At 51.3% G+C, this 27,971-nt stretch overlaps 2 protein-coding genes and 1 long non-coding RNA gene across 8 annotated transcripts in view; 1 reads left to right on the top strand and 2 right to left on the bottom strand.

Annotated features, from left to right (window-relative positions):
* Window positions 1–399: 399 nt before the first annotated feature.
* Window positions 400–17,084, top strand: LRRC40 (leucine rich repeat containing 40). 2 transcript variants are annotated; one of them, XM_074545581.1, is made up of 16 exons: window positions 400–693; window positions 1,199–1,380; window positions 1,633–1,706; window positions 2,363–2,492; window positions 2,836–2,959; window positions 3,189–3,331; window positions 3,846–4,018; window positions 4,924–5,014; window positions 7,205–7,250; window positions 8,339–8,447; window positions 8,950–9,057; window positions 10,091–10,201; window positions 10,962–11,039; window positions 11,213–11,398; window positions 12,025–12,150; window positions 12,486–12,545. In XM_074545581.1, the coding sequence occupies exons 1-15, from the start codon at window positions 543–545 to the stop codon at window positions 12,128–12,130; spliced, it is 1,812 nt and encodes a 603-aa protein (XP_074401682.1). In that variant the 5' UTR covers window positions 400–542; the 3' UTR covers window positions 12,131–12,150; window positions 12,486–12,545. The 2 variants fall into 2 exon arrangements, with proteins under 2 accessions (XP_074401682.1, XP_074401683.1); XM_074545582.1 differs by lacking the exon at window positions 12,486–12,545 and adding an exon at window positions 12,792–17,084 and having other exon boundaries at window positions 402–693.
* On the bottom strand, window positions 15,491–18,415 carry LOC141729810 (uncharacterized). The gene is made up of 2 exons (XR_012581232.1): window positions 16,433–18,415; window positions 15,491–16,393 (listed from the first exon to the last, which is right to left on the bottom strand). It is a non-coding gene; the product is annotated as an uncharacterized LOC141729810 (long non-coding RNA).
* Window positions 18,416–18,710: 295 nt separating this feature from the next.
* LRRC7 (leucine rich repeat containing 7) overlaps window positions 18,711–27,971 on the bottom strand; it is a 103,033-nt gene continuing 93,772 nt past the window's right edge. For 2 of the 5 annotated variants that reach the window (XM_074545557.1, XM_074545558.1), the window contains 5 exons: window positions 25,737–25,856; window positions 24,958–25,176; window positions 22,099–22,191; window positions 20,289–20,363; window positions 18,712–19,519 (listed from right to left, as the gene is read on the bottom strand). In XM_074545557.1, coding sequence (XP_074401658.1) covers window positions 19,412–19,519; window positions 20,289–20,363; window positions 22,099–22,191; window positions 24,958–25,176; window positions 25,737–25,856 — 615 coding nt within the window. In that variant the 3' untranslated portion in view covers window positions 18,712–19,411. Of the gene's footprint in view, window positions 19,520–20,288; window positions 20,364–22,098; window positions 22,192–24,957; window positions 25,177–25,736; window positions 25,857–27,971 lie in introns of those variants that run through there. The other 3 variants (XM_074545559.1, XM_074545560.1, XR_012581231.1) reach the window with 3 other exon arrangements.

Raw genomic sequence — 27,971 nt, 5'->3', positions numbered from 1 at the left:
CTGGGGCTGGGAGCAGCCTGGGGCAGTGAAGGCATGCGATATTTTGTATGATTAATGAGAACATCGCTGCACCTTCCAAGTTGTTGTGACTTTGAATATAATTTCGTTCCACCTCAGCCGTTGGATCCCTCCCAACCCAAACCATCCTGACAATCTGCTGAGCTTGGAACAGACCCTGGAGATCATGGAGCCCAGCCACGCACAGCCCCCCAGGAGGCTGCAGTGTAGCTGCGCACAGGGCTAAGGGGGAAAGCAAAACCAATAAACTGCTGTGAAAGCGCCGTTCCGTGTGCTGTTCCCCGTGTGTCCGTGTACAGCACCGCGAGCAGCCACGTTCCGGGGCTCCATTTCGGCACCGCGGGGCGGGAAATGGCGGCACCGGGGCTGGGCCGGGTCCGCCCGCGGGGCCCCGCCTGCGCGGCGGGCGGGCGGCTCCGGCTGAGGGCGGCTCCAGCGCCGGCTCCGGCAGCGAGCGAGCGGCAGCAGCGCGGCCCCGGCTCCAGCCCCGGCCCTGGCCCGGCCCCGCTCGGGCTGTGTCGGAGATGGCGGCGGCTCGGCGGGCGCGGGCGGGCGGTGGCGGTGCGGGGCCGGGGTTCGGGCGGGTGGCCGAGCCGCCGCCGGTGCCGCAGGGGCTGCTGCGGCTGGCGCGGCGCAGCGGGCAGCTCAACCTGGCGGGACGCGGCCTCACCCACGGTGCGTGAGCCCAGCCGGGGCTGGGGCCGGGGCCGCGGCCGGGGAGCCCCGGGAGCCGCGGGGCTGCGGGCGGGGCGGGAGCGGCTCCCGGGGAGCACCATCTGCTCGCTGGTGTCTGTTTCTGGCTTGTTTCCATCGGTTTCTGTTGATATCTCTGCAAAAATATCTCTGGAACACAATGGACTGGAGAGTGGCTATTGGGATGTGTGTGTTATACATATGTGCGCATGTATACACGTATCTATCTCTCTATGTATATGTATCTATGTATAGATGTATGTTTTTATATATGTACACACATACGTATATCGCCGTATGCATCCATATATATTTATCTGTCTGTGTATATGTCACTCCCCAAGGCAGAAGGGTTGGAATTAGATGATCATCAAGGTCCCTTCCAGCCCAACTCTCTTAATAATTTTACACCCAGAAAGCACTCTGACTGTGAAATCTTGGAGCAGACACCTGCGGGGTTCAGCTGACGCCTGTGTTTGTGCTGCAGTGCCCGAGCACGTGTGGAGGATCAACCTGGACACGCCGGAGGAGGCCCAGCAGAACCTGTCCTTCGGAGCTGCCGATCGCTGGTGGGAGCAGACGGACCTGACCAAGCTGATCCTGGCCTCCAACAAGCTGCAGAGCCTCTCGGAGGATGTGCAGCTGCTGCCTGCCCTCACCATGCTGGACGTGAGTACCGGGATCCCTTGGTGCTCTGAGGGTGCTTCCCTGTAGGACATGGGGAAATGTTATCCTGGATATTTGTTTTCCATTTCCCTGCTGTATCCATTTCACAGGGCCCTGGAGTGTCACAACAAGGGAGAGTGGCTTCCCACTACCAGAGGGCTGGGACAGATGGGATATTGAGGAGAAATTCTTCCCCAAAAAAAACCCCTCTGAGGTACAAATAAATAACTGTGTCCTAAAACCTCTCTTTTCCAGGTGCATGACAATCAACTGACATCACTTCCTTCTGCTTTAGGGCAACTTGAAAATCTCCAGAAACTCGATGTCAGGTAAGGCCATGTTACAGATCAGACATGAAAAATGCTGTGATGACTTTCGGGTGTGAGTGAGATTGCAGGATAGCAACCTTTCTTTCAAAAAATTAATTCCAGATTACTCACTGTAGAGTGTAATGATATATTTGTTGCATTATCCATTTTGGATGTAAACTGGTGGCCTTGGGTTTCTAGAAATTGTTTTCACTGATGTTCAAAGTCACAATTGCTTGGAAGGTGCAAGCAGTGATATTCTGAATAATGATACACAAAATATTTATTTGCATTTGTTTGCTTCAGTCTGGCAGGTCTGAGGATAAAACATTTCCAGTCATGAATAATGCACATTGTAAATAACTGTGTAGATCTTGTTTGTGCTGGAAGGTTCAGAATCTTCTGTTTAGTGGGGTAATTTTGTAAATTTGTGCGCAAGGAGAGGTTATGCTGCCACTGCATGTGTGAAGTACATAAACAAAAAACCTGGAATTTTGTAAATTCAGAGTAGGATTAAAAGTCTTCTTGAACAAATAACTAAAGATAGTCAGTTGTTCTTTAGAGGGGGTAGTGTCCTGGCCAGCAGGCTGTGGCACACAAATGTTCTGTGTGCACTTACATTCCTAAAACCTCCTGAGTATTTTCCTTTCCCTTTGTGCTCCACGTTTCCACCCCAGCCACAACAAACTGAGGAGCCTTCCCGAGGAGCTGCTGCAGCTGCCGCGTCTGAGGAGCCTCCTGGTGCAGCACAACGAGCTGAGCCAGCTGCCCGAGGGGCTGGGGCAGCTCCTCAGCCTGGAGGAGCTGGTAAAGCACAGCTTCAGGCCTGGTCCTGGCTTTGGGAAGGGTTCCTCTGCTAGTTAAAGGTCCCTGCATTCTGCAGCAGCACTTGGCAAATACTCCAGTGGCTGTTGTAGTGTCAGTCACTGCATGGTGGGGTTTGTTTTTAGTGTGTTCTTGGTTTGACATATTTTGGGAAAGCTGAAATCCCCGGTGATCTGTCAGTCCTGGGGGAGTTGTTCCTTCTCTCACGCTTGTGCCAGTTGTCAGCAATCTAATTTTACTGTTCTGCCACTAATTAACTTTGCAGTAGCAGCACTCCTGGGATGTTTCAGACACCTCTCATCTCTCTCTCTGTTTCCACGTGCAGGACGTGTCCAACAACCAGCTCACGGCCATCCCCACCAGTTTTGCTCTGCTGGTGAACTTGGTGAGGCTCAACCTGGCCTGCAACCAGCTCAAGGAGCTGCCTGCAGATCTCAGTGCCATGAAAAGTAAATCACTTTCCTTGGGTTATTAAATGCCAAACAGCCAGTGCTGTGCTTATGTTCAGCAATACAGTGCAGGGTTTTAAAGTGGATCTTTAAATCTGAGTTATTACTTCTAGAATCTGTTTGGCAAAATGTTGTGTTTATTTTAAATTAAACCCCAGGACATTTATGCTGCTGTAGAAAGGTATTTTTATCTTCTCCTCTGTTTCTCACTGGACATTGATTTCCCCAGGCTTGAGGCAACTGGATTGTACCAAAAATTACCTGGAAACGGTCCCTCCTAAATTAGCAAGCATGGCATCCCTGGAGCAGCTTTACCTGAGGAAGAACAAACTGCGCTCCTTGCCAGAGCTTCCCTCCTGCAAGTTACTGAAGGTGAGCTCGGAATGGCTGCTCTGCTGAAAATGCCTGTGCTGTAAGCTTTGAAATAATGACAGTTCCTTTAAACACCAGCTTTGGTGAGGTGCTGTGATCAAAACCAGATGACAGCTCTGTGTTTAGAACTCTGTTTAACGTGCAGCTTCTCTTCCTGCCCTCATTGTTCAGCCTTTTGAGTTTGCAGGACTTTCCAGATTTGGAAAATAAAAAGTCTTCAGGAGAGGAATGACTGAAAGCTGGATCTAATATTGCCTGCAGCATTTTTTTTTATCTCTGGGAACTTTTTCTGGAGAAATTCACTTTGTTCGTTATCACTTTTTCTTGGTAACTATGGAGTATGTACACTGTTTTTCCTTTTAACATAATCAGGTTATATCCAGGTATTTTGTAGGCAGATGAAAGGGAATTAAAATATCCATATTCTCCCCATCATCATACTGCTGAAGTCACAACTTAAGAGATAAGTTTTAAAGTAATTTTACCACAGTTGTGGTGCTCTTTGTTCCTGTAGGAGTTACACGCTGGGGAGAATCAGATAGAAATCCTGAACGCAGAGGATCTGAAGCAGCTGAGCTCCCTGTGTGTGCTGGAGCTGAGGGACAACAAGATCAAGGCAGTGCCCGAGGAGATCACGGTGCTGCAGAAGCTGGAGAGGCTCGACCTGGCCAACAATGACATCAGTAGGTAATAGTGGCACCTGGGCTGGGGCTGGGTGCTGGCAGCTCCTTCCTTCCTTCCTTCCATGGGAAGGGCCCTTGAGGAATGACTCAGTCAGGAAATGAAGGAGCCCTCTGTGTGTTGTGGGATTGCTGAGATCAAACTGGGACTTGCGAAATGTTCTGTGTTCTGCCTGTGACTTAGCTGTGACTTGGAGGAGCAGCTGAGGGAGCTGGGGAGAGGCTGAGGGAGCTGGGCAGGGGCTGCAGAATCCCTGAGGAGCTGGAAGGGGCTGCAGAATCCCTGAGGAGCTGGGCAGGGGCTGCAGAATCCCTGAGGGAGCTGGGCAGGGGCTGCAGAATCCCTGAGGGAGCTGGGCAGGGGCTGCAGAATCCCTGAGGAGCTGGGCAGGGCCTGCAGAATCCCTGAGGGAGCCGGGCAGGGGCTGCAGAATCCCTGAGGGAGCCGGGCAGGGCCTGCAGAATCCCTGAGGAGCTGGGCAGGGGCTGCAGAATCCCTGAGGGAGCTGGAAGGGGCTGCACAATCCCTGAGGAGCTGGAAGGGGCTGCAGAATCCCTGAGGGAGCTGGGCAGGGGCTGCAGAATCCCTGAGGAGCTGGGCAGGGGCTGCAGAATCCCTGAGGGAGCTGGGCAGGGGCTGCAGAATCCCTGAGGAGCCGGGCAGGGGCTCACCTGGAGCAAAGGAGGCTCAGGGGCCCTTTGGCTCTGCACAGCTCCTGCCAGGAGGGGTTTGGGATCTGCTCCAGGGAACAGGGACAGGAGCAGAGGGAACTGGGCCAGGGCAGGCTCAGGATGGGCACAGCAGGAATTTCCCCATGGAAAGGGGTGTCAGACACTGGAACTGCCCCGGGAGGGTTGGAGTGCCCATCCCTGGGGGCTGCTTTGGAATCCATCAGTTGTTTCCCTCTGCAGGTTGCCTTACACCCTGGGGAACCTCCCTCAGCTGAAATTCCTGGCCCTGGAGGGAAATCCTTTGAGAACCATTCGGAGAGACCTGCTGCAGGTGAGCACTGGGGTTTGGCTGTGTGTGGGGGCATCTGCACAGGAAGGACCTGGAGCTGCTGGACAGGGTCCAGGGGAGGCACCAGGATGGTGCCAGGGATTGGGCAGCTCTGCTGGGAGGAAAGGCTGGGAGAGCTGGGAATGTTCACCTGGAGAGGAGAAGCTTTGGGGTGAGCTCAGTGTGGCCTGGAGGAGCTGGAGAGAGACTTTGGACAGGGATGGAGGGACAGGACACAGGGAATGGCTCCCAGTGCCAGAGGGCAGGGATGGATGGGATATTGGGAATTGGGAATTGTTCCTGGCAGGGTGGGCAGGCCCTGGAATAGAATTCCCAGATTTGCTGTGGCTGCCCCTGGATCCCTGGCAGTGCCCAAGGCCAGGCTGGACACTGGGACAGTGGGAGGTGTCCCTGCCGTGCAAGGATGGAGTGGGATGGGCTTTGAGTCTTGTCTTAATGAAGGTTCTAGGATTCAGTGCTCTGCTCTCTTGTAGGGAGGCAGCAAGGGAAGGGTGTGAGTTGTTCCCAGGAAAAGGAGTCCTTAGGGCAGCAGGAGGCTGGAGCCTGGGCACCACTCCTGCTGCACAATGCCCTGTGGTGTTTTCCCTGGCAGGCCCCTCTCCTCAGTGGTGCTGCACATTCCTACTGCTGTGCCTTTGCCAGGGTTGTAAAATCAATGTTCCCAAGGCACTGGGATGCTCCCAAAATAAGCAGAGCTGACAAGTGTGTGTGGCAATGAGATGTGTAACATCTGTCAGGAGAGGGAAGCCCTGGTGTGCCTGGCTGAGGGAGCAGTGTGCCCTGAGTTACTGAGCACTTGTCCAAAGTGCTCCTGGAGAGGAGTCTTGAGTCAGGAGTGCTGGAGTTGTGCTGTTCCTGGATTACTGAGGGTTTGCTGCTTCAGCTGCCATTGTCACTGCTGGGCTGTGTTTCCCACCTGGGGCAAAGGCCAGGCACGAGCAGCCCCTCAGGCCACGCTCTGTTTGTGCTGCCTGCATCCATCACCAACGCTGTAAATTCATGTGGATCAATTTTCTCTGCCTGGCTGGATTTTTTCCACTTGGTTTAGAGGAGCAATTGGTGGAGGAGGTTAAGGGCTCCCCAGGCACAGCTTGGAGCAGGTGGATACTGAGATGAAGGACTGGGGTGAGTGTAGAGGAGCAGCAGATCCTTCTCTTCCCTTCTCCAGCCCTGCCCAGCTCACCTTCTCTTCCTCAGGCCTCTCATTCCAGTCCCAACCCCATTCCTGGTTCTTGATGAATTTCCAGTTCATTTCTGTTCTGTTTTTGTTAACTCCCATGCTGTTACTTGGCTCTGGAGCTTTACCCTGCTCTCTGCTTTCCTTCCCACACATCTGTTACTGAGATTTCAGCTTGACCTTCACCTTTCCCTCACAGCTTCCCAGCTTGTTCCCTGTTGGCTTCCCTTGCCATGCTCAGCACAGTCCTCTTTTTCCTGCCTGTCTCCTTGTGGCGATTCCCTCCTTTCCAACACCCACATTCCCTTTATCCTTCTGTGTTCACCCACTCTCCTAGGCTGTGTCAGCTGGAATGAGAAATGTTCATTCACATCCAGCACTTTAGGTCAGTCCCTGGTTCTGAAACCTGTAAAATCACACCCCAAACCTGCCTTTCCCCTAAAACAAACAGTGCAGAGGAGATTGGGCTTCACTACCCACAGGTTTGTGCAGGTGGCAGCTGTGTCTGACCACTGGGAGCTGCTGTGAGAGGACTGAGGGAAATCTTTGGAGCTGTTAAAAATCCCTGCAAATGATGCAAACTGCCACGATTTTCCCAGAGTTTATGATTTGGGCCATGAAAAGGTAGCAGAAGAGTGAGCAGTCAGCTTTACTGGCACTGTAAATGTGCTCTCTGCAGCAAATTGTGCTGGAGCTTTTTAAAGGGAAAATTAAGCTCCTTGGAACTTTGTTACTTGCTCTTGGAAGTGGCAAAAATCTTCACCTAAGGAGCTACAGAAGTGCAGCCTGAGGCTGTGATTCAGGATCAGAATTTTTCAGCTGGAATAAATGAAATGATAACTAAGCAAGTTCCCAAGCTGCTGTGGGGTTTTCAGTGGGATTTTTAGTCAGGAGTGCTGTGGGCTCCACCTGTGTGCTGGCATTGTCCCTCTGCACTGTCCCCCCAGCTGCACAAATACTGCTGGGTGACTTGGGGTTTGTTTCTTTTTTTAAAGAAAGGCACCCAGGAACTGCTGAAATATCTGAGAAGCAAAATCCAAGGTATGTTGCTTTTCCTCCCTTCATTTTAAAGAGAATTGTTACCAGGCTTGCAAGGGTTTTTCAGGGTGAAGAGAGAGATGAGAATGTTGACCTCATGAACAGAAGGCTTGATTTATCATTCTATGATATACATTACACTACAACCATACCAAAAAGAAATAGAGAGAAAAGCTCTCAGAATGCTAGCAAGCTAAGAATAGAAAAGGAATCTAAATAACAAAGTTCTGTGTCCAGGCAGAAAGCAAGAACAGCTCTGCCATGAGTGGTCAGTAAGTCTAAACATTCACAGAAAACCAATCACAGATGCACCTGTTGCATTCCACAGCAGCAGATAACCATTGTTTGCATTTCTTGCAAAGCCACAGCTTCTCAGAAAGGGGAAAAATCCTAAAGAAAGGATTTCTCACAAAAGATGTCTGTGACAGAGAATATTCTAAGAAATCAAAGTAAATTAGAGTTTAGGGACAATGGTTGTTTAAATCCGGGTTCTTCCCAGTTATCCTGCAGTAGTAATTTCTTTTACTCAACAGTTTGCTGTGATAGTTCAGTTCCTTATCCTATTAATAAGCATTCTGAATTGAGGATTATCCTTTACAAACCCCAACTCACCCTGCTCAGCTGGATGGGAATTCCCATTTCAGGCGTGCAGGAGCTTTTTCATGCGGATTGTGGGGAGTGACCAGAAGGAAATTCATAGGGGGGGGTTTGTAAACATTAATGCTAGAACTGAAATTGTGGTCAGATGTGCCAGTGTGGGTAAAGCTGCTCTAGGCCATCATTTCCAGTTGGAATTCCCTGGTTTTTGTAGTTTCCAGCCCCCTACCCCACAGAGCAGAGCCTCACAGAATCACATCTCCAGTGCTCCCTCCCCTGCCTGGCAAACTCCAGCTCAGCCCTGCTCCCTCCTTCACCCTGAGAGAACCCCCAAATCTAAGATGGTAAAAACCCTTTATTAGGAAATGGTTGAAATAATCTGAACCTGATGGTCTTGAGCCAGAGTAGAGCAGGATTGGAGGGAGGTGGTGGCAGCTGCCTGGGGCCACTCAGAGCAGCTCAGCTGTGTCCCTGCACCCCTCTGGTGTCCCCAGATGATGGACCTGGCCCCAATGAAGAGCCTCCTGTGACAGCCATGACTCTTCCCAGCCAGTCCAAGGTCAACATCCACGCCATAACCACACTGAAATTATTGGACTACAGGTATTTGGGAATATTGCTCATTCCTGAAGCTGTGAGAACACTGTCCTGTTTTATGTTTGTGGGTTTTTTCCCCACCTTCATTGCACACCAAGCTGTCCACAAACCCTGCTGCATGTGGGCATTTTCCCCTTTAATTTCTGTGCTTGGGAATGGGCAGATTTAGATAATGGGGTTTGAATAATTTTTTTGTTTTATCAGATATTCTGCAGTAACTCGTTGAAGAGCTGAATCCCAGCAGGTGCTTTTAGTACCTTTGAAGCTCTTTATGATTTTCACTAAGTCCCAGAACATCTTATGGCAGGGGAGTTCCTGCTCGGTTATTCCTTTAAAGGACCTGGAAGGGTTAGGAAGGGGAAAAAAATCCTGTTTGGTGACACTGTGGGCATGGGGCAGCGCTGGGCGTTTCCTGCAGCTGCTCCCTGTGTTCTGCTCTTCTCTAGAAGAGGGTGGAAGCGCCGTGTTGATTAGCAGCAGTGGTTAATTGGGGTCTCTCCTGCCCCAGTGACAAGCAGGCTGCCGAGATCCCCGAGGCCGTGTTCGATGCCGTGGGCGCCAACGCCGTGGCCACCGTGAACTTCAGCAAGAACCAGCTCAGGGAGATCCCCCCAAGGTACTGCTGGGAGCCCATTCCCTCTGGGGTTTGCCGTCCTGCCTTGGTTTCCAGCCTGCTGTTGTCCCCTGAGCTGTTTGTGCACACAGATCCCAGTGCGGGCAGGCCCTGGGGCCAGCCACAGCAAGGAAGGGCTTTGCTTTCCCTGGCACTGCTGGGTACCAGTGATCCCACTGTGTCAGGGGGAAGGCTGCTGTGTCTCTGGGAGCCCCCAGAAACCATCCCTGCTGGATTTTGAGGGCAGTTTATTCCCAGGTGTGCTGAGCACAACCTCTGGCACAGACAGCTTGGGCAGGTGCAATCCCAGAGGGACAAAAAGGCTTCAGTTTTGGGAGCTGCTGCTTGTGCATCCCATGCTGTGTCACTGTGTGAGGGGCTGCTGAATTCCCTGGGATGGGTGTGGGGGATTCCATTCCATGCCAATCCAGACAGGAGACAGGAGAGTTTCTCATTTAATTACCTTTTGTTTCAGGGCTAAGCCAGAGATTCTGTTTGAGGAGTTTAACAGGGAACTTTTTGAGCTGTGAAAACCTTTACACCAAAATGTGTTAGTACAATAAATAACCTTCTGCAAGCAGCAGCAGGTGCTCCCAGAGCTTGTAACAGCACAGCAAGGGAGCAGAAACAAAAGATGGGAAAAAAATAGGAATATTTGATCAGGATTTTTGGCTGCAGAAGAAGGTGGGTAAAGTCTGTGTTAAAACATGTCAGGGGCAGGAGGTGGCAGTGATGTCACCTGGGCCATGGTCTCTGAAACAGCTCCTGACTGCATTTACTGAGGAGGCTTTGGTAGCAATGTTTGTGAGAGAAAATGCAATCTGATAATTGTAGATAAATTATTTGGGCTTTGCCTTACCCCACATGTAAGGCCAGAGGAGCAGCTGCTCTCACAGGTGACATTGCATGATCTCCCCAAAATCCCTTCAGAAAAACCCACAACTTGTCCTTGATTTGTAGAATAAACCGGGTTTTTTAATAACTTACAAAACAACTACGAGCTTCCACAGTGAGAGCATCTTCTTTTGTGCTTCAGGCTTGTGGAGCTGAAAGACTCAGTTTGTGATGTCAGCCTGGGCTTCAACAAAATCTCCTGCATTTCCTCGGGGCTGTGCCTGCTCCAGAAGCTGACACATCTGGATCTCAGGTTGGTGATGTGTGTTGTTGCACCTCCTTGCCTGGGAGCCTCTTTCCCCAGAGCAGCCATCTGTTCCAGTGGGATGGCAGCACTGAAATCATCTTCACTCCCAAAATCTCTCCCTGCCAGAGCCAGAACAGGACGTGGCCTAAATTTGGGCTTTGCTTAAAGAAGACACAAAAAGAAATGGACCAGTTCTGGGATGTGCTGGAGGAGAGATCCTGCCTCACCCAGAGAAGGGTTCTGAGATGTTGCTATTTCAGAACACTCCCACAGCTCCCCAGAAGAAAAGCACACCAAAAATTCCTGGGAATTAGGACAGGGAAGGTGCAGATTCTGTTGCACTGCCAGAAAGAGAGGCAGGAGATGTCTCCTCGTTGTCACCTTGCCTCCTCTGATTCCTGAGAAATGCTCCTGGCCTTGTTTAGATCAGGATTAGCTCAATCCATTGATTTTGGGGAGCTTTGGAGTGACCTTTGGAGTGATTCACTTTGGCTCCAGGGTCTGGGCACTTTGGTAAGCTTTCCTCTGGAAACAAGGAGCTGAATTTCCAGGCAGCTGTGTGCAGTTGGTGGCTGCTTGGGAATCCTTGGGAATCCTTAGAGGACAGGCTTGGAGTGTCCTCCTGGCAGAAATGGGAGTCCCTGGCATGCTCTGGTCCCTGCTGTGAGGCAGTGCACTGGCCCCAGACTGTGCAGCTGATCTGGGAATTGTCAGCCAAACCCCTGACTAAGTTTACTGCTTGTTGTTTGTCTTTCTTTGGTAACAGAAACAATTTTCTGACAGCCTTGCCTGAGGAAATGGAGGCACTGAAAAGACTGCACACAATAAATCTTGCTTATAATAGGTGAGAAACTCTTCAGACTTTTTTTAATGCAATAAAGAAATGATCTGGGCTGAGTTTGACACAGTTTTCCTGTGGTGTGAGAACAAGGAGCCGCTTCAATGAGCTGGAGCTCCCATGAAGTGCTCCTCTTTGCATGCCCTGTTTCTGACTATCCCTCCTTTCTCCTCCTGAAGATTTAAGGTGTTCCCCAGTGTCCTGTACCACCTGCCAGCCCTGGAGAACATCCTGCTCAGCAACAACCAGGTGGGATCCATCGACCCCGTGCAGCTGAAGGGGCTGGACAAGCTGGGAACGCTGGACCTGCAGAACAACGACCTGCTCCAGGTGCCCCCAGAGCTGGGCAACTGTGAGAGCCTCAGGTGTGTGGGGCCGGGGGGCTGCCCATGAGCACATGTGCTGAATTCTTCAGGGAGTGTTTGCCAGAGGAAAAAGCACCCAGTGAAAGGGTGTTGGGTTTGCCCAATAAGGGTCTCTCTGGCCATCTGTAGAACAGGGCAGTTTCTTCAGTAATCTCTTCCCTAATTTCTCAATATTGCAGAGAACTGTGGGAGTTGTTTCGTCATTTAGAACTGATGTTGAGGGTCTGGGGGTTGTGTGAAGCTCGTGGTGGAGCCTTGGGGGTGACATTTCCTGGGCTCCCAGTGACACTGCTGGTGCAGCACCCATTGAGCAGGGAGGTGGGACCAGCTGGCCCCACTGCCCCCTTCCTGCCTGAGCCACTCTGGAATTCTGTCTCTGTGTTCCAGAAGTTCTCTTCTCGCTCCTGCTGGCAGAGGCTGAAGGAGTGGGGTGTGTTCTACACCCCCACTGATTTATCAGCATAAATTAAAACTCGGCTGTCTCAAAGCTCAGCAGAAACCCAAACTCCTGTAGCAGCACCGAAGGGGCACTCCCCAGGGATTTCACAGGCCTCAGAAATGTGCCTGCAGTGGCTGAGTGTGTGGGTACAAGGAGATTGATCCCAGTAACTCAGCCCTGTTTGCAGGAGCCTGCTGCTGGAAGGGAACCCGTTCCGCACGCCCCGCGCCGCCGTGCTGGCCAAGGGCACGGCTGCCGTGCTGGAGTACCTGAGGAGCCGCATCCCCTGCTGAGCCCGGGCACTGCCCTGAGCCTGGCACTGCCCTGGGCACTGCTCCTGAGCCCTGGGCACTGCCCTGTGCACTGCCCTGAGCCCTGCCCGGGCACTGCCCTGAGCCTGGGCACTGCTCCTGAGCCCTGGGCACTGCCCTGAGCCCTGGGCACTGCCCTGGGCACTGCTCCTGAGCCTGGCCTGGCCAAGGGCACGGCTGCTGTGCTGGAGTACCTGAGGAGCCGCATCCCCTGCTGAGCCTGGGCACTGCCCTGAGCCCTGGCACTGCTCCGAGCCCGGGCACTGCTCCTGAGCCCTGGGCACTGCCCTGAGCCCGGGCACTGCTCCTGAGCCCTGGGCACTGCCCTGAGCCCTGCCTGGGCACTGCCCTGGGCACTGCCCTGAGCCCGGGCACTGCTCCTGAGCCCTGGGCACTGCTCCTGAGCCTGTGCACTGCCCTGAGCCCTGGGAACTGCCCTGGGCACTGCGCTGAGCCCTGGGCACTGCCCTGAGCCCTGGGCATTGCCCTGAACCTGGGCACTGCTCCTGAGCCCTGGGCACTGCTCCTGAGCCTGGGCACTGCCCTGAGCCCTGCCTGGGCACTGCTCCTGAGCCCTGGGCACTGCCCTGAGCACTGCCCTGAGCCCTGGGCACTGCTCCTGAGCCTGGGCACTGCCCTGAGCTGTGGGCACTGCGCTGAGCCCTGGGCACTGCCCTGAGCCCTGCCTGGGCACTGCCCTGAGCCTGGGCACTGCCCTGAGCCCTGGGCACTGCCCTGAGCCCTGCCTGGGCACTGCCCTGAGCCCTGGGCACTGCTCTGAGCCTGGCCTGGCCAAGGGCACGGCTGCCGTACTGAAATAACTTTGGAGCTGCATTCCCACTGAGCCCTGGCCATTCCCACTGAGCCTGGGCATTCCCACTGAGCCCTGACCATTCCCACTGAGCCCTGGCCATTCCCTCCTGAGCCTGGCCTGGCCAAGGGCACAGCTGCACTGCTCTAATACCTGCAGAGTTTCACATTCCAGCAGCACAGGATCAGCCAGGTCCCCCCTGTCCCACCAGCACCCCTGGGCTCCACTGCTTCCATCCTTCTGCTCCTGGCTGGGAGTCTGCCCAGTGTTAAGGACCCAGCTGCAAAACATTCCCTGCCCTTGCATGTTCCAGCAGGGATTTCAGGATCCCTTCCTCTCTGTTTACACTGTTTGTAATAAAGGGCAGCAAGGAAAGCTGCCTTCAGCCAGGCACAATCCTCCCTGCAGCTGAGCTGGGCTCTGGAGGGAGTTGTCACCATGGGTCAAAGGCAGAAGGGAACACTGTGGGGTTTGTATTCCTGTTTTCTGTTGTTTCACTGCTGTCCCTGAGCTGCCCCCTGGTGTGGGTGAGGTGCTGAGAGGTGCCCCAGGTTGTGTGCAGGGCTCACCTGAGTGAAGATGGGGCTGGTGCTGTGCTGAGACAATAAATGTTCCCCTTGGATGTCTGCCTTGGGTCTTTCAAGCTGTAACTGAGCTCTGTAGATGGGAACATTGAGAACTTCTCTTGTTCAGACACACTTCCAGAGGTCCTGCAGGTGGTACCTTTAAGGTAGCAGTGCTGTGGGTGGGCTCCACCACCCTCCAAGGCCTGAGCCCCCTTTCCATGGGGAAATTCCTGCTGGTGTCCACCCTGAGGCCATTCCCTCCCTGGACACTCTCCAGCCCCTCAGGGCCTCATGCACACAGCCCTGGAGGTTCTGTAGCACAGCAGGATTTTTTACTTTTCCTCACTAAAATTCTCAGGCTTTGAACGTGTCCAGATAAACATAAAACACCCTCAGCTGCCCAGGTGTGGGAATTGCCTTCCAGCTGGAGCAGGGATGGCTCAGGGGGCTCAGGCCCAGCTGCACCTCCCTGTGTCCCCAAGGAGGGGAGCAGAACCTGGTCCTGGCTGCAGGGAAATGGGGAAGGGAAGGGCAGGATCTGTCCTGTGGGCAGCAGATGGCAGGGCCTGTGTGCAGTGACAGCAGGGGACACCTGGAGCTCCAGGGCCGCTTCTGCAGCTCCTTGGGTGATGGAGCTGCTGCTGCCCTCACCCTGCCCCCTTTTGTTTCCCTGCATTTTGTTCTTTGTGCATTTGTCCTTTCATCCGTTTCTTCATGCATTCATTCTCCATGCATTTGTCCTTCCACACGTTTTGTCCTTTCATCTGTTTCTTCATGCATTTGTCCTTCCATACATTTTGTCCTTTCATCCATTCCTTCATGCATTCATTCTCCATGCATTTGTCCTTCCACACGTTTTTGTCCTTTCATCCATTCCTTCATGCATTCATTCTCCATGCATTTGTCCTTCCATACATTTTGTCCTTTCATCCATTCCTTCCATGCATTTATCCTTCCACACATTTGCCCCCACAGCTGCCAAACCTGAGTTTTCTCCCCCATTCCCATCGCTCCCTTTCCATATTTGAATCCTGTAGCCAGGGAGTTTGGGAGTTGCCCAATTTTCCAGGCTCATCCCACCCTTCCCCACCCTCTGAAAGGTCCTTTCTGCCAGGAAAAAAACAAAAACCACCCGAAAGCCTTACAATAAGGTGACGTTTTTATTATTTATACAATAAAGAGACTTTTTAATGTTATTCAAAACACTTTTTTTTTTTGGAAATACTGAAAAAGGTGGGTACAGCAAAGCCGAAAATGGCTCTGCTGCACTGCACAGCATCGGTTCAGTCCCTGGGCTCCCTCTTTGCAGAGCAGCTGCCAAATGCAGCAGCCCCACAGCACGGGGAGGGGACAACCTGCATGTGCCAGGGGACAGGAGCTGATTGCACTCAATCAATAGATTTAAAATAGAATTTTTGAAGTACCTTTTTGCACATAAAATGAAGCAGCTTTCAAGTTCAGTAAGTCTTTATACTGCAAAAAACATGAAGTACATTCACAATCTATGTTAATAAAGTAGTAAATATTTCCTCATTCAGCTTTATTTACATGGATACTGGAATTCAACTGAAAAGTACAGTCATCTGGAATATAGCAATCTTTGAACACATACAAAAATGACCATTTCTGTATATAATTTAAGCTCAAAATCACAATTATCTCAAAATATTAATTACAATACAGCCATCTCCATCATAATTAAACATGTCTTTTATAAAATGGTAAAATCTTTACTAAAGGAAGCTGTTGGTTCTGAACTGGATACAGTACTCACAGGTAGAAAACCGAAGTGATGAGAGTGCCCTGCCCGGGGAGGAGGAGGAGGAGGAGGGAGGGGACACAGCCACCGCCACCCAAGGGACACAGGGCAGTGCCAGCAGTGCCCGGACTGGTGCCAGTCAGTCACTTCCACTACATCAGCTGGAATCAGCCAGGGAGAGGATTGGCTAAAAGCTTTTTTGTGTGTGTGTGTGTGTGGGGGGGGGTTCATTTCTTTTTGGTTTGAAATTACGGGATTTGCAAACGGTGCCGTTTGGGGTTGGGTGGGGGAACTGCCAGGGCCTGGCCCCGGTGGCACCACAGCTGTGCCCACCCGTGGCTCCAGGGCCAGGCCAGCTCCCCGGGGGTCCCTGGGTCCGTGTGGTGCCCCAGCTGCTGCCCAGGAAGCTGTGTGGGCACGGGGGCCTGCCCTGGAGCCGGGCACTTCCAGAGGGATGGCGAGGGCCGGGCACGGGCAGGGAGCTCCAGCTGGCACAGCATCCCCAGTTTCCTTTGGGAGTTCTAACTGTGACGTGCCACCAGTTCACAGAATCACAGCAGGGACCTCTGGGCACCATCCAGCCCAGCCTGGGGCAGGGGACACGGGGACGTGTCCGGGTGGGGTTGGGATGTCCCCAGAGAGGGAAACCCCAGACCCTGCTCAGGGCCCTGCCACCCCAGGGAAAGAAATTCTTCCTCGAGCTGAGGTGGGGCTTGCTGTGTTTGTTTATGGCCAAACCCTGCCAGGGTGGGTGCCGACCCCGCAGCTCTGTCACCCCCTGAGCCATCTGGGGACCTGTCCCCATCCCCGCTGCTGTGGGACAGGCTCTGCCTGGCCAGGGGTGCCAGCAGGACATCCCTCATTCATTCCCAGGGCAGCTCCTGGGAATAAACGGAATAAACACCCTGATCCCCTGGGAGCGGGGCCTCCCCTGAGCCCTGCCCTCGGCTGATCCCATTGGGGGGTTCATTTCCCTGGGTTTGCATTCCCTGCCCTTGCATCCCCCCAGAGCTCTGTGCACGGATCTGTGCAGAGGCATCTGTGATTGCATCAGGTAATCAGGGCTGAACTCCAGCAGAGGGGTCCCAGCCTCCCAAAGGGGTCCCAGCCTCCCAAAGGGGTCCCAGCACTCCCAAAGGGGTCCCAGCATCCCATGATGGGCTGGAGGGGAAGGGACCTCAGAGCCCCCCAGTGCCACCCCTGCCATGGCAGGGACCCCTTCCACTGTCCCAGGCTGCTCCAGCCTGGCCTGGGCACTGCCAGGGATCCAGGGGCAGCCACAGCAAATCTGGGAATTCTATTCCAGGGCTTGCCCACTCTCCCAAGGAACAATTCCTCATTCCCAATATTCCATCCATCCCTGCCCTCTGCCATTCCCTGTGTCCTGTCTCTCCATCCCTTGTCCCCAGTCCCTGTCCTGCAGCTCTCCTGGAGCCTCTTTAGGAAGGGCTTTAACCAAGGGCTTTAACATCCTTACACTCCAAGTGCTCACTACCAACAGCAAACCAACCTCCTGGACATTTCCTGCTCAGATTTTTCCTGGATTTCCTTGGCTCTGCTCTCAGCTGCCCCATCACCCTCAGCCTTGTCCTGCCTGCTCCCTGTGTGGAGCCCCCTGTCCCCTCCCAGGGCTGGCACTGCCACCAAACACAGATGCAGACGTGGATGTGTTAAAAAATACCTTGGAAAACATGAGACCGGATTTGAGGATGTTAAATGGTCGCTGTTGGGAACAACTGGCTGAGAACTTTCCTGGTTTGCCATCGCCTGGGTAGGAACTGTGAGCTGGCACTGGGAAAATGGGAAATTATCAGGGGTGGGGGCTTCCCTGGGCCTGCAGCTGCCCAGGTCCCACAGCCAGAGAGAGAGAAGGTTTGGGAATTCTTGGAGAAGGGGAACATCCCCGTGGGCTGTGGGATTTTGGGTGGGAATGGTGCAGGTGATCCCAGAGCCAGCTGTCCCTCAGCCCCTGGCCATTGCTCCAGGGCACTGGGATCCCCTGAAAACCCCTGCAGGGCTTTCCCTGTGTTTTCCCATTTTGCTGTCAGGGATAACCAGGCTGGACCCTGGCACCTCTGAGCAGCAGCAGCAGCTGGGCCCGGTCTGGGCTTTGGGATTCTCCCTTGGGAGCAGCCCCAGGAGCTGGACAGGAGGGGCTGTCCCTGGCCCTGTGCTGGGAACGCTCCTGCCGGGCTGGTCTGGGGTCACCTGCAGCTCCTGGGCTGTGTCTGTGCCCACCCCTTGCCAGGACCCAGCCCAGGGGCCCAGAAAGCCTCACCCATGGGAATGTCCCGAGCAGGGCCTGGAGCAGGGGGGGAAATACACAACAATGTCAATGGGGAGTCTGAAATGAAAAATTAACGAGTTAAATTAGCAGCAACAAAAGGAGATTTACTGCCACCATCACAACCTTCCTCCATCCGTGAGCCAAACCTGCCTGTCCTCGGTGTTCTCCTGTAGTGTGTGCACATGGAATCGAGGGAAGAGCCAAAGCAAAGGGAGTTAACCTGTCCTGAAGGGAGTCACCCCCTTGCAGAGGGAGTCACCCCGTTCCAGAGAGAGATATCCCACTCCAGAGGGAGATATCCCATTCCAGAGGGAGTTGTTCACCCATTCCAGAAGGAGCCATCCCATTCCAGAACAAGCTATCCCATTCCAGGGGGATTTATCCCATTCCAGAATGAGCTATCCCATTCCAGAGGGATCTACCCCATTCCAGAAGGAGCTATCCCATTCCAGAATGAATTCACCTATTCCAGAGGGTTATCCCATTCCAGAGGGAGTTATTCACCCATTCCAGAAGGAGCTATCCCATTCCAGAACAAGCTATCCCATTCCAGAGGGATTTATCCCATTCCAGAGGGATTTATCCCATTCCACAATGAGTTCACCCAATCCAGAGGGAGCTCCCCCAATCCAGAGGGAGTTGTTCACCCATTCCAGAGGGATTTATCCCATTCCAGAATGAGCAATCCCATTCCAGAACAAGCTATCCCATTCCAGAGGGAGTTGTTCACCCATTCCAGAGGGATTTATCCCATTCCAGAAGGAGCTATCCCATTCCAGAAGGAGCTATCCCATTCCAGAAGGAGCTATCCCATTCCAGAGGGAGTTGTTCACCCATTCCAGAGAGAGCTATCCCATTCCAGAAGGAGCTATCCCATTCCAGAACAAGCTATCCCATTCCAGAGGGAGTTGTTCACCCATTCCAGAAGGAGCTATCCCATTCCAGAGGGATTTATCCCATTCCAGAGGGAGCTATCCCATTCCACAATGAGTTCGCCCATTCCAGAAGGAGCTATCCCATTCCAGAGGGATTTATCCCATTCCAGAATGAGCAATCCCATTCCACAATGAATTCACCCAATCCAGAGGGAGCTCCCCCATTCCAGAGGGAGTTGTTCACCCATTCCAGAGAGAGCTATCCCATTCCAGAACAAGCTATCCCATTCCAGAGGGAGCTGTCCCATTCCCACGTGGGCTCCTTGTCCCGAGGTCCCAGAGTTACAGCTGGAGAAGTCTCTCACCCTGTGTAGTGAATTGTTCCTGATCCCTACGGAGCCAGCTATACACACGGCATATGTACAGGTATTTTCATAAGGCATAGAATATCTTTGCATTGAAAATAAATGAACATTATTAAATTTAATTTAATATATACTTTCTTTGAGGTGTTTATGAAAATATTTTCTTCTCTATACTTTCGTATGCGACATGATAGAAATATTTCATGGGAAGTACAGGTTAATATATTTCATCTTTATAAAGGCATATACAACTTTGAGGCAGTGTTTCTGATGGACAGCAGAATTCCTAAAGGATTTGTATGTGCTTCTGTGTTTTGAAATCATATGAAATTGACTTTTAAGAAGGAACTTGGTTAAAAAAACGCACCAATGCACAGCCAGAGGCTGACAAGTAAAACTAATACGGAGCCACATGAACAATATATTTATAGAGTTAATTCTTATATTTTCTCCCGATGATTGGTACTAACATAGAGTATTATACATTTGGCACTACCGTTTGCCATTGGTCCAGCAATTGGCAAAAAATTGGTTTCCTATGTATAAATCCTTTTGAACATTAGATCTGGCTAGACATATTTACTATTTATAAAAAAATATTTAGACAGTAAGCTCACGTTGGATAACTAAGTCTACTGTGTTCTGGAAACTCTTCAGTAGGAGCACAGCCTTCTCGTGTTCCAGGTGTACAAAGCTGTGTCCGTTGGCCTGCAGCAGAGAAAACACAAGGGGAGAGGCTTCAGTGCCTTGTTTTGGGGGAAAAAAGGGCTATTTGGCAATTAAAAGCAAGGCTGAAATAAACAATGGACACGTGAGGGTTTCTCATGAGCACAGAGCACACGGTGCTCTTGTCCTGTGTGGGATGGCTTTGGGGCTGGGCTGGGGGCTCCAGGGAGTGATTTCATCCCCACTGAAATCAGGCTGTGACTCTGGGACAGCTCTGGGCTCTGACCATGCTGAAAGCCTCAACACAATAAAATACCTTTCCTCTGGGAAAGAGGAATCCAAATTCCAGGCAGGGAGGATTCCAAATGCACCGACAGCTGTGCCAAAACGAGGCGTTAATGGAATCCCAGAGCTCTGCACTGTGGGATGGGAGGGCCAAGGCTGGGGGAGATGGATCCGAGCCCCAGCTGGTGGCACAGGCAGGGACAGGCTCCAGAGGGAGCATCTGCCTGGAGAATCTGGAATGAGGGGCACAAAGGGGAATGGCTGGGGCTGATCAGGGTCCTGGCACAGCCTCAAGCTGCACCAAGGAGAATTCAGGCTGGGTATCAGGAAAAGCTTTTTGCAGAAAGGTGATAAAGTTCTGGAATGGCTGCCCAGGCAAGTGTGGCCACCAGGGCCAGCAGTGCTTTGGGCACCAGCTGTAAATCAGCACTGAAGCCCCCAAAGTGCCACAGCAGCTCAGCCCTGCTGCAAACACCACACTCGGGGCTCCCAGGCCGAGCCCAGCCCAGCACCCCCAGATCCCTACCTGCAGGATTTTGTCTCCGGGCTGCAGCAGGCTGGAGGCGGGGCCGTCAGGCTGAACCCTAGTAACAAAGATACCCTATAAGTCAGAAGTAACACAGGTTAGGATGCTTTCTCCAAGAACTACATCCCAAAAAACACGGGGCTCCCTCCCTGGCTGGGGCCTGGGGGCTCTGCACGCCCCGGAGAGGGGCTGACACCAAACTGGTTCATTTGTTTGCTATCAAACTCCAGTCCGGGGGTGGAGCAGCTCCCTGGGACCTTCAGCACTTATCAATAATTGTGGGTCATCTTATGTCACAGACATATTTTCTGAAAAATCCCTTGCTAGGATTTTTTCTCCTGAGAAGGCTCAGAGGAAAAGAAAAACAATGGTTATCTGCTGCTGTGGAATGCAACAGGTGCATCTGGGATTGGTTCATGTGAGTTGTTTCTACTTGATGACCAATCACAGGTCCAGCTGTGTTGGGACTCTGAGCAGTCACAAGATTTTATTATCATTCCTTTCTATTCTTTTCAAGCCTTCTGACGAAATCCTTTCTTCTATTCTTTTAGTATAGTTTTAATATATAATTTTCTTTTATATATATATAATAAAATAATAATACATATAATAAAATATGTTACATATAATAAAATATTTTATTATATATATTATATATATATATATAATAAAATAATTATACATATAATAAAATAATAAATCAGCCTTCTGAAACATGGAGTTTTCATCTCTTCCCTCATCCTGGGACCCCTGTGAACAGCGCCACAATCTTACACTAAAATCCCACATCACAAAGGAAGTCCAGTGTGAGCAGGGCAGGAGTGGCAGCTTGTCAGGAGGGAAATTAAAATGGAGCAAGTGTTAATTACTGGAACAATGTGTATCATAATCAATACAGCAATCTTTGCTTCCTCTAGGAAGCACAGCTTCAATTTCATTATCTGAAATACTTATGGAAGTTGCCACTGTCCCTGCAACGTGAATCCAGTATTATCCAAGAACATCAGCTCCAGGAATGTGTTCAAGGCTTCCTTTCCCAACAAACTCCAGTCAGTTCCACGGCACCAAACACAAACCCACAGGGGCAAGAGTCCAATTCCCACTCCTACAGCCCTGGCAGCTGGGACTCAGCACACCTTGGAGTTTTTGTGGCCTCCTTCTATTGCAAATCCATTTATTGAAATGTGCAATTCCCAAAATGAACCCTGAGTGTCCCTGGCCACCACCAGGTGTCAGTTTTAACTCCCAGCACAGGAGACATCTGCTGCCATGGGGCCTGTAAGGATCCAGGGACTTCCAGGCTGCTTTTATTTGACACAGCAGCTGCAAATCCTGGAATTTCAGCCTCAAGGGATGATACTGTACTTTAGTATAATAAATAGAATAGAATAGAATAGAATAGAATAGAATAGAATAGAATAGAATAGAATAGAATAGAATAGAATAGAATAGTATAAATAATATATTAAATATATAATTTATATATATAAAATATAATATACTCTAATTAAGTGAAAGAGACAATTCTTCAGAAATCAGCCCAAAATATTATCTTATCCAGGGAATTTGGGCCAGACACTCATGGGATTGATGCTTGATTCCCTCATCTTCTTTAACTGGGAAAACAAGCAAACAACACTCTGCCAAAATAAACAAACAACAAAAAACCAAAACCAAGAACAATGCTAAGAATGGGGGAAAAAATCTTTCAATGACACCAACAGAGAGGCACAAACATCCCCTCCTGTTCTCTGCCTCCACTCTGTGACCTCTCAGACCAGGAGCAGGGAGAGAGGAATTTCACACTCACCTTATCAGAAGGTTTGAATGGATTTCCTTGTCCGCTTATTCCACCACTGATACTAAAGCCAAGGCCAGGATTCTTCTCTATCCTCACACAGAACTAGGCAGGAAAAAAACAGGGATGTCAGCACTGGATCCTGCCCCAGGCAGGCACCTCCTGCCCTCACACCCCATTTCCCTGGGGGAGCTGAGCCCCTGCACTCCCCAGAATGGGAAAAACCACTGGAATATTGATAAAATAGAAAAATATTAAAAAATATATAAGCTGGAAGAGCTGGCAGCATTTTCCCACACTGCATTGATACCACAACATCCCTGTAGTTCACAGATTTTTGCATGGATTTTAATGTTCTCTTTTCAGAGAGGAAAAAACCTTTTAGATTAATGAAAGAGAAGTTCACCCTGGCCAAGCTTTTCACTTAAACGTTGGGATAAACCCTTCAGTGAGGCTTTGCCTGGTGCAATTTTATTTTCCCAGGAGGAGCCAGATGTGCAGCACCCCTGGGACAAATGCCTGTGCCAGGCTGGGGCACTGGGGCAGCAGCTGGGCTGTGCTGGGCAGAGCAGGGTGCCCCCAGAGCCCGGCCCTGCTGGCCCTCAACGGGGTCCCTGGGCAAAGGGCAGAGCCTGAAAATGAACCCAGTCTGACCCAGGAATGCCAGCTCTGCCCAGCAACCTCAGTTCCAAACGGGGGCACTGGGTCAGTCTGGGAGAAAATGGGTACTGGGGGCTGCTGCTGGGCAAGGGATGGACCCAGCCTGTCCCCAGCCCTGCCAGGGCTCCTCTAGACACACCAGAGCTCCCTCAGTCACACCAGAGCTCTCCCAATCCAGCCAGGGCTCTCCCAGCCCAGCCAGGGCTCTCCCAGCACAACCAGAGCTCTCCCAGTCCAACCAGAGCTCTCCCAGTCCAACCAGGGCTCTCCCAGCACAACCAGAGCTCTCCCAGTGAAACCAGGGCTCTCCCAGTCCAACCAGAGCTTTCCCAGTCCAGCCAGAGCTCCCCAAGTTCAGCCAGGGCTCTCCCAGCATAACCAGAGCTCTCCCAGTCCAACCAGAGCTCCCTCAGTCACACCAGGGCTCTCCCAACCCAGCCAGGGCTCCCTCAGTCCAACCAGAGCTCCTCCAGCCCAACCAGAGCTCTCCCAGCACAACCAGGGCTCTCCCAGCACAACCAGAGCTCCTCCAGCCCAACCAGGGCTCTCCCAGTCCAACCAGAGCTCTCCCAGTCCAACCAGAGCTCTCCCAGCCCAGCCAGAGCTCTCCCAGCCCAACCAGAGCTCTCCCAGTCCAACCAGGGCTCTCCCAGTCCAACCAGAGCTCCCTCAGTCACACCAGAGCTCTCCCAGCACAACCAGGGCTCTCCCAGTCCAACCAGCGCTCTCCCAGTCACACCAGAGCTCTCCCAGTCCAACCAGAGCTCTCCCAGCACAACCAGGGCTCTCCCAGCACAACCAGAGGTCTCCCAGCACAACCAGAGCTCTCCCAGTCCAACCAGGGCTCTCCCAGTCCAACCAGAGCTCTCCCAGCACAACCAGGGCTCTCCCAGTCCAACCAGAGCTCTCCCAACACAACCAGAGCTCTCCCAGCCCAGCCAGAGCTCCCTCAGTCACACCAGAGCTCCTCCAGCCCAGCCAGAGCTCTCCCAGTCCAACCAGGTCTCTCCCAGTCCAACCAGAGCTCCCTCAGCCCAACCAGAGCTCTCCCAGTCCAACCAGGGCTCTCCCAGTCCCAGCTCCCCTGGCCTGCCCGGCTCAGATCCCCCAGTCCTGCCCAGGGTTTTCTCTCCCGTGGGCACTTTGGAGGAGCCCCTTTGGGATTGTTGGTGCTCGGGAGCCGCCCCGTGCCCCCCAGTGTCACCGTGACATTTTATAAAAAATCCCTTCACCAGGATTTCTTCTCCTGGGAAGCTTCAGCTTCTCCCTGTCTTGCTGCTCTGGAATGCGATTTGGAGAATTGTTTATCCAGCATGTGAATTGTTTTAATTTAATGACCAATCCCAGCACAGCTGTGTTGGGACCCTGGTGAGTCACGGGATTTTATTCTTCATTCTTTTCTATCTTCTGTCTGTATCCTTTCTCTTTCTTTAGTACAGCTTTAGTATATAATTTCTTATAATAAATATATAATATTTATAAATATTAATATAATAATATTAATAATATTATAACATCAAGTAGAATATTATCAATTAATATATTAATTATTAATACATTGTATTTACTATATATTATATATTGCATATTAAGAAATATGTTTACTATTATATTATATTATTATTATATATATAATATTATATATATATTATATTATATTATATTATATTATATTATATTATATTATATTATATTATATTATATTATATTATTAATAAATATAATGTAATATAACAAATATCATATAATATGATATATAATGTATAATATAGTATAATATAATATAAATATTATAAATATACAATATATAAAGTTACATATATTTTTACATATAATAAATTATATATTTATTATATATTCATATTCATTATACATTTTGTATTATAATACATAATTATATATTATAATATAAAATATATAAGAAATATGAATATATATATAACAAAATAATATAATATAATATAATATAATATAATATAATATAATATAATATAATATAATTAATATAATATAATATAATATAATATAATAAACATAATATAATATAATATAATATAATATAATATAATATAATATAATATAATATAATATAATATAATATAATATAATATAAGCCCTCTGAGAACCTGGAGCCAATTTCTCCTCTCTCACCTCGTCCTGGTACCCCACCACACCACAGCCCGGGCCGTGCCCCGTGGCCCCGAGGCTCACCTGCTCCTGGTAGGCGTCGGTGCTGCGCTGGCCCTTGGTCTGGATGAGGCACCGCTGGGGCTGCGGGGCCCGGGAGCCCTGCGAGGACGGGATCTGGATGGGCAGCGGGGGCTGGTACTGCTGGATGGTCACCTTGTTCATGCCGCCCTCGTACTGCTGCTCCCGGCTCCGGTGCTGCAGGCTCTGCGAGCCCATCAGCGTCTGGATGTGGCTACCTGCCTGTGGGCGAGCAGCGCGTCAGAACAGCCTGCCCGTGGAGCCCCGCTCCCTGCCCTGCCCTGCCCCGGCTCCCGAGCCCCGCACCCTGCCCTGCCCCGGCTCCCGAGCCCCGCACCCCGCTCTGACCCAGCTCCGGAGCCCCACTCCCTGCCCTGCCCCGGCTCCGCAGCCCCGCTCCCTGCCCTGCCCCGGCCTCCGGAGCCCCGCACTCTGCCCTGCCCTGCCCCGGCCTCCGGAGCCCCGCTCCCCGCTCTGCCCCGGCTCCGGAGCCCCGCTCCCTGCTCTGCCCCGGCTCCCGAGCCCCACTCCCTGCCCTGCCCCGGCTCCGCAGCCCCGCTCCCCGCCCTGCCCCGGCTCCGGAGCCCCGCTCCCCGCTCTGACCCGGCTCCGGAGCCCCGCACCCTGCCCTGCCCTGCCCCGGCTCCGGAGCCCCGCTCCCTGCCCTGCCCTGCCCCGGCTCCGCAGCCCCGCTCCCTGCTCTGCCCCGGCTCCCGAGCCCCGCTCCCCGCTCTGACCCGGCATTTCCCCCTGCTGTCCCCATGCCTGCTGTCCCCCCTTACCTTCTTGGTGACGGTGTCGGGGGGCACGTCCCGCCGGCCCAGCGGGTAGGGGTTCCAGGGGCTGCCCACGGCCACCTCGTCCTGCCCGTTGTCCAGGAGGCCGCTCTGCTGCGACGGGGTCTGTTCACAAAGGCAGGGCAGCCTTTAGTCACCAGCACCAAGCCCACACACTCAGCCACAACAGCCCAGCCACGCACACGGCGCCCGGCCTGCCCAGCATCGCCAACACGGCGGCGCCGGGGGCTCTCGGGGGCAAGCAGCAGGGCTTGAGAGGCTCAGGACAGAAAGAATGAGAATAATGAATGGTGAGAGAGAAGAGAAAACTCATTGGACGGGACTCGTTACTCTCAGAGAAACGGATTTTGGTGAAATTCCAATGTTTAAAGAGCCTGGCGTTAACTCTGGAGTTAGGACTTGCTCCCTGCTCATTCCAGCAGCGGGAACTTTGTCAGGAAGGATTTGCCACCAAGGCAAAGGAGCTGTTTGTGTTTTCTGCAGCAAACATCCCCTGCTGGCAGTGCCAAGGCTGGGCTGGCTCCGTGTGCAGCTCCCAGAACCTCCTGCCTTGTGCCAGGGGCGTTTTTTGTACAATATTGACCTGGAATTCAATGTTTGCCTCATCATGAATGGTCACAACACACAGGGAAAGTTTCCCCAATAATTCCCTTTTCTCTCCTGTTCCATGTTTCTTCCTTGTCACTTTCCCCCTGGTTGTTTCATTCCTGTTTTTAGGCTTTGGAGGGGGTTTGGACTTTTCCTGCCCCATCCTGAGTTTCCATTATCTGTCCCTCTATTTCTCCACCATCACTGGGAGTTTTCCTAACACCTTTTGGGTGTCAGACTTCCCAAAATTCCAGCACTGTCCTGCCACTGACAGCACCTGGCACACTTCAGTGCTTATTGATTAATGGGAATCTGCAAAGGAGCAAAAAATATCTGTTCTTCCCCTCTGCCATTCCAGGCATTTCTTCTCCAGCTTTGAGTAAAAAAAAATAAAAATCAGGATACACTTCTCTAGATGGATGAAGGATTAATCAAATTTGCTTTGAAATGTGAAAGGTGGGAATTTTTCCATTAAAAACTGTTTTTAGACAGAAGTTGAAAAGTAAATAGAAGGAAATTATGATTTAAATCACATCTCTGACGTGAAGTGATTATTTAAAATGAAAAGAAACTTCCATTATAATTCTTCCATCATTCAAGAAACCTTCTAGAAAAAGAATGGAATTTGTGATTTTCCTTCTATGAAAAACCACTAGAAAAAAACCATTTCCCCAGTTTATAGCCCAGGATCTCCTTGCAGAGCTTTCTTTATCCCCATTAAAAATAGAAAAATGGAAAAATGGGCAGTTCTGTCCAGAGCTGCCCTGAGATCTGCTCATACCCCAAGGGATCCATTCATGGGCCCCTCTGGGTGTCCTCCCTCTGAGATTCCCAAGGAAGGTGGGAATTCCCATTCTGGGAATGGGCTGCACCAAACCATGAGCTTTTAAAACTTTTCCCTGGCAGCCAGACATGGAAAGGATCCCTCTGGAGAGAGCTGGGCCTGACCTGCAGAGGGGAGTTTGCACTCCAGAGGGAAAAGGGAAAATGCAGAGAGTGCTCTCAGCTTCCTCCAGAAACAGGGAAACCCTGGGATTTCATTTGCTGCAGCAAAAGGAATTTGTCCCCAAAATTGTGGCCGTTTTCTGAGCTGGGACAGGCTGCAGCCCGGCTCCACTTCCAGGAAATGTGGGGAAAAGAGGAAATGCAGCACTTCCCACATTTTCTGCAGGGGCAGATCGATGTCATGAACATTTTCAAGGCAATTCAGTGCTAAGGTTGGTTTCCTGACAGCCAGAGCTCACTCATTACTCTCTTGAATCCAGGCCACGGGAAGGAGGGAGCAGAAGAGGCAAGGATTAAACTGCTGTGGCCTGGATTCTTTAGGAAATGCAAATTCTGTGGAAGGTGTGAAGCAATAAAATCAAACAACACTAAATATACACGGCATTTTTCCAACAGTCATTTCCCCCTGCAGTGACCTTTGCCAACAATCATTTCCCCAAACAGTACAGTGAGAGAACAACCCCTCAGTGCAGTTCAGCATCACAGTTTCTATGGACATGGAGCAATGGAATGCTGGTGAGAGAGAAAAGCAGAATAACCCACATCAGACCACACCCCAGAACAGATCACAGAGCAGATTCCTGGGTTTCCTCAGACATCCATCATTAATATCCACATTCACCTACA

Source organism: Zonotrichia albicollis, chromosome 8, assembly GCF_047830755.1.
Source record: "Zonotrichia albicollis isolate bZonAlb1 chromosome 8, bZonAlb1.hap1, whole genome shotgun sequence".
NCBI lineage: Eukaryota > Metazoa > Chordata > Aves > Passeriformes > Passerellidae > Zonotrichia > Zonotrichia albicollis.
Note: the sequence above shows the minus strand (reverse complement) of the source record. Positions and strands in the feature narration are given on the sequence as shown.

Bases quoted from the DNA above. Each gene is read 5' to 3' on its own strand.
- LRRC40 (XM_074545582.1), top strand. From the start codon at position 543: ATGGCGGCGGCTCGGCGGGCGCGGGCGGGCGGTGGCGGTGCGGGGCCG. The intron at 7,251-8,338 runs GTATGTTGCTTT...TGGTGTCCCCAG, and splicing joins TCTGAGAAGCAAAATCCAAG to ATGATGGACCTGGCCCCAAT. The intron at 10,202-10,961 runs GTTGGTGATGTG...CTTTGGTAACAG, and splicing joins CTGACACATCTGGATCTCAG to AAACAATTTTCTGACAGCCT.